Source organism: Homarus americanus, unplaced genomic scaffold (assembly GCF_018991925.1).
Source record: "Homarus americanus isolate GMGI-L3 unplaced genomic scaffold, GMGI_Hamer_2.0 scaffold2539, whole genome shotgun sequence".
Taxonomy (NCBI): Eukaryota; Metazoa; Arthropoda; class Malacostraca; order Decapoda; family Nephropidae; genus Homarus; species Homarus americanus.
In genome coordinates this window covers 2,584,647-2,589,229 of record NW_024725489.1, presented here as the reverse complement: position 1 = coordinate 2,589,229, position 4,583 = coordinate 2,584,647, and the positions used below count along the sequence as shown (strand labels likewise).

At 40.5% G+C, this 4,583-nt stretch overlaps 1 protein-coding gene across 1 annotated transcript; it reads left to right on the top strand.

Moving 5' to 3' along the window:
• The first annotated feature begins 1,021 nt into the window (after positions 1 to 1,021).
• Positions 1,022 to 4,208, top strand: LOC121864977. The gene is made up of 4 exons (XM_042364213.1): positions 1,022 to 1,226; positions 1,778 to 1,925; positions 2,484 to 2,598; positions 3,586 to 4,208. The coding sequence occupies exons 1-4, from the start codon at positions 1,185 to 1,187 to the stop codon at positions 3,797 to 3,799; spliced, it is 519 nt and encodes a 172-aa protein (XP_042220147.1). The 5' UTR covers positions 1,022 to 1,184; the 3' UTR covers positions 3,800 to 4,208.
• The last annotated feature ends 375 nt before the right edge of the window (positions 4,209 to 4,583 follow it).

The following is a 4,583-nucleotide window of genomic DNA, read 5'->3' as shown; positions in this document are numbered from 1 at the left end:
GGTCGTGAATCAGAATTAGGCTAGCCAGACGTCCTGCTTTAGGCAGGACAGTCCTGCTTTTGAGCACTCTGTCCTCCGTCCTGCGCCACCTCAAGCAGGACGTTAATTTGTCCTTCTCTTTTGGGCCTGTCTAAAAAGAATTATATAAATTACCTTACGTATACTAAAACAGTGGGAACCGAAGGCCACAATAACAAATGACGTATTTTTATTTTTATTTTATGTAGTTGCCGTCGGCAACACTACGCGCGGAGCCGCAGTGCGCGTGTTACGAGACGAGTCAAGTTATCAATCAAATACACGTCGGAGTAAAAATGAATATTCATTTCTTTCAGTTCTTTATTTATACCGTATGAATGCATGTATCATGTATGTAACATATACAGAGCGTTTAAAAAAATTTAAATGTTAGAAAAACCACAAAATAGCCTTCATTACATTATATTGATATTTGACAAATCATCACTTCTAAGTATATTCTGTATATTTTATACAACTTTTTATATTTCAACTCATCATTAAACATGTTTAATTTAGGTTACAAATAAGTGTCGTAAAAATTTAAAAAATGTCCTCCGTTTTGGAAATGGCCACCCTAGCTCCTAGTGATACATTGTGGAAACTGTACAATAGAGGCTGTGACTGCCCTCCTTGAAGCCGCGGTGGATCACAGAGTCGGTACAGTACACTGGTCTGGAATAATGGTGCTGTACAAAGTTCATCACAAACACTCATCATTAAAATATTCATAGAGGAAAGACGACCAGGGGAAAGGAAATTGTTTATCCTTTTTCTATTGTTAATCATCATAATGCTTTACTTCGAATTTTGCGTTTAGTACAAACCCGCCAAACCAATCCACAAGCAGGAGCAATACGTCATCTGAGTGCATACAGTACAGGGGTGTTGTAAATATTGGCCAACTGTTCATCAGGAAAATACAATGTACAGTTACTTACATTTACCCACAAAGATCCACTCATGGCACCATATTATCATCACAGTGCAGGAGAACAACATGAAGAGCAAAACCACAACAGCAGTGATGGTACAAGTTTTGTCCAGCGACTTAGCGAGGCTGAACACCTTGTTAGTGTGGGCGCCAAGAGGACCCTCCAGGCCACAGTGGAGCCAATACTCAGCAGGAGGTGTGATGCTGGACGCATATATAAGGTGCGAAGGGGATGTGGACCAGCACAGCCAACACTACACCAGCAACAGTCATGGTAAGTTTGGCCATGTTCTTGCTGTGTCACCTTTCTTTACCTGACCTGACCTGACCTGACCTGACCTGGCAGTCATTGCCAGTCTCTCCGGGTGATTCTGTTTTATCCCTAACTGAGTTTTATCCCAAAATTGAAATATCGTGTCTTGCTCTATAGTTAACGTACACACTGACAGAACAGTTCTTTAAAAACTTAACAAATTTCTTTGATACTGTAGTTAGTTGACATTATTATTAGTATAGTCTGTTATTTGTCTGTCATCAGAGGAAGCCTCATGTGACTTGTATTTGTTTTTCTTCCAGAATTATTTACGTTTCATAAGTTAGTATCAATAAGGTTTATAAGCATTCCTCTAGTGAAGTACTGTATTTGTTATTAAAATTTATTTTCATTCCGCTAGCGAAGACTGTTAAGTGAGAACTATTTGCGTTTCACAGGTGAAGGAACTGATATTTTTGTTAAGCTGACATTTATCATGGGAAGTAATGTATTTGTAAAGTTTATTAATGTTTTCCATACAAAACACTGAGTTTACACATTACCTGGCTCAGGATCGTGTGTGGTGCGTCTTGTGGGTTGGGGTGGTGACGGTGGCTGGTACTGGGGGTCGAGTGATGCCACTTCTTCAGGAGCTGGAGGCCTCAGACGGGTGTGGGCCTAACCCTCTCACCGTGGTTGTCGCCGCTGGCAACGACCTGGGTACGTAAGCATGCAAAATTATGAGTCAAGGGCGGATCCAGGGGGGGGGGGGGGACCGAACCCCCTTTTCCCCAGAAAATTCCAGTACTTTTTCTTTAATGCAGTATTGTACTCATGCATTTGTGTATAGTAAAAAGTATTTACTATTAACTTGAGAATATCTCCCAATATCAAGTACACATGGCTCCAAAATGGGCTCAAAATGACCATGATATTGGTCAGATTTAAAAAATAAAAATAAATCTGACAGCATCCCCACAAAACCCCAGTTGGGTGGACTCGCTGTGCTCGCCATGTTTCCCCACCCACAACTTCTTGGACCCCCCTCCCCCTTTAACATTCCTGGATCCGCCTTTGTGAGTGTATATTAACATCAATGCTAATATCTCACAACTAATAGTCACTAACGTCTTTTAACGCTCCAAAAAAGTTTGCCCTGACAATTTTCTGAACCTGTGGCTTCTTCAAACTTAAGCTGTACACCCTAATAGGACGGCCGTCCGCTAAATAAAATATTGTATTGTAAACTAAGGAAATCTATTGAGCCGTCTGCTGTAGGTCACCTGGAAGCGGTTGAGGTTATGGCAGTATTAGAGTCGGACCCGGAGACTTGGGGGGAGTTCCTCGCCCTCATCCACGCTTACGATGATTGTGTCCGCACCGGCCAGCTCAGGTTCGTCCACACCTGCCTTCACAATTCGTTACAACCCCCACATACAGTACATCAATGCTCGCTTACAACTTCAATATATATCTTCATCATTGTTTACAACCTCCACACACCCATCTCCATACACAGAACTCGTATGCTCATAACTCCTATACTTGTTTCCACATTTGCCTATCTAGACAACAACTTATCTTGTAAGCTATCTTTGTACAGTATTGTTATCAGTACTCGCCATATTGATCAGCTTAACTGTAAGTGAAAATATTTTTACATCAATGATTAATTCTAAATCATATGGGATTTCAAGATAAACCAAAGGTCCCTGAGACAATAATTGTTCATTCAGATTCTATCGTACACTACTCTTTCCCCCTGAACTATACTTGCGCCCAGTACAACCCAAGGCTTGAAATACACGAGGTTTCAATATACAAGTAGTGTAGAAATATTTTATGAGGAATTTTGTCATATAATAAAAAAATATACCTTTTCGAGTTTATTCGGCGTATTGATAACATATTCCAAGCACTCCAAGAGTCTTCTTCCTTATTTACTCTTTACTCTGAACCTTGTATTTTTATCCACTTTACAAGTACAATCTGTGGAACAAACATGCAACAGAAAACCTGAATGGGTTTCGTCTTCTGCAATATAATTTCATTTTTGCACTTTCTATACATTATTAACTTCAATCTACACTAAACAAGTTGTTATGCCTTACCATACGATATTAGGGTGAGCTTTGATTGATGTCACCTGATGTGTTCAAGGGAAAAAGAGTGTTTGGTTCTCATCAGTTTTATCTTTACACAGTAATCAAAATATCAAAACTAAACTTGTTCCTGTAGAATGCTCTTAGATACCTGTATATTATTAAGGAACATGTTCCAGTAACGTCAGTACATCACACAATGGTTAAAGGCGCATTAACTTGAAATTCCTAGTGATGAACATAATCCTAAGGTTTGCTGATATTTATTTTTTCACCAGATTCAAACGTATGGCACCACCACCATTAAGGAGGTCAGCGTCTCTGGCAGGTCCCGCAGCCCTGAGGCTCCACAACGCCTCTAAGTCTACCAGTAGTGATCTTTCTGCCCAGCCCAGGTCGTCCTTCTCCCAGCAGCACCTACTGTACCGCCTTCTGCAGCACCAGGACCCACCATCACGCTCCCTCGACCACCACCGCCACATCCAGGCCTGAGGTTCATACATCCTATCTATATGACGCACTGATGACAGAACCACACCATTTGATCCACACACCCACGCTGCCAACCCATTTCTTGCATATAATTCATACTGACAACCCAACTCTTCCCCCATACCTATACACTATTCACCTAACACCTGTCCCAAAGCCACCTCATATCATATAAATTACCAGCAACACATCACAGTACCTAGATGCTAAAGTAATGAAGGTTTGCTTTAATCGACAGGTGTTGATAAGTGTATATACCCCTAACAATACGCCCCACCATTGATGTTATACGTAATGAAGAACAAGCTGGTAAATGTCCCCACAAGCCACCCACCCACTGTACACCTGTCACCGCTTTACTAACAGTTTAGTGTTAACATTTGCTCCAAAAATAAATGCTCATGCGAATGTTCCTAGTTTCAATGATCCACAGAAGAATATTAGGTTGATGCTAGTGGCAAGATAAGATAGCATATGGAAAATAAAGATATCGGTAGGTAAACATCTAAAGAGGAAAGCAGTATGACGCAAAAGTGAGGATATAGTAGCCTATACCTTTTATTAAGCTCTGCATTACGTTATAAGAAAGCTGTATGCCATTTAGAATTCATTAAAAAAGAATAATAGATGATACGTTACGATATCTGCAAAAAACACTGCACTTATACAGGGTAATTAAATTCAGCTTTCTGTTAGGAGTTTAATCTTTCCGGTGGGTGTTGACGCCAAACTTTCAGTGCACCCAACCTTCCGGATACCGTAAGGTTCAAACTTAAATTATTAT

Coding starts and splice junctions, on each gene's coding strand:
- LOC121864977 (XM_042364213.1), top strand. CDS start 1,185: ATGTGGACCAGCACAGCCAACACTACACCAGCAACAGTCATG. Junction 1,926..2,483: donor CGCCGCTGGCAACGACCTGG/GTACGTAAGCAT, acceptor CGTCTGCTGTAG/GTCACCTGGAAGCGGTTGAG. Junction 2,599..3,585: donor GTCCGCACCGGCCAGCTCAG/GTTCGTCCACAC, acceptor TTTTTTCACCAG/ATTCAAACGTATGGCACCAC.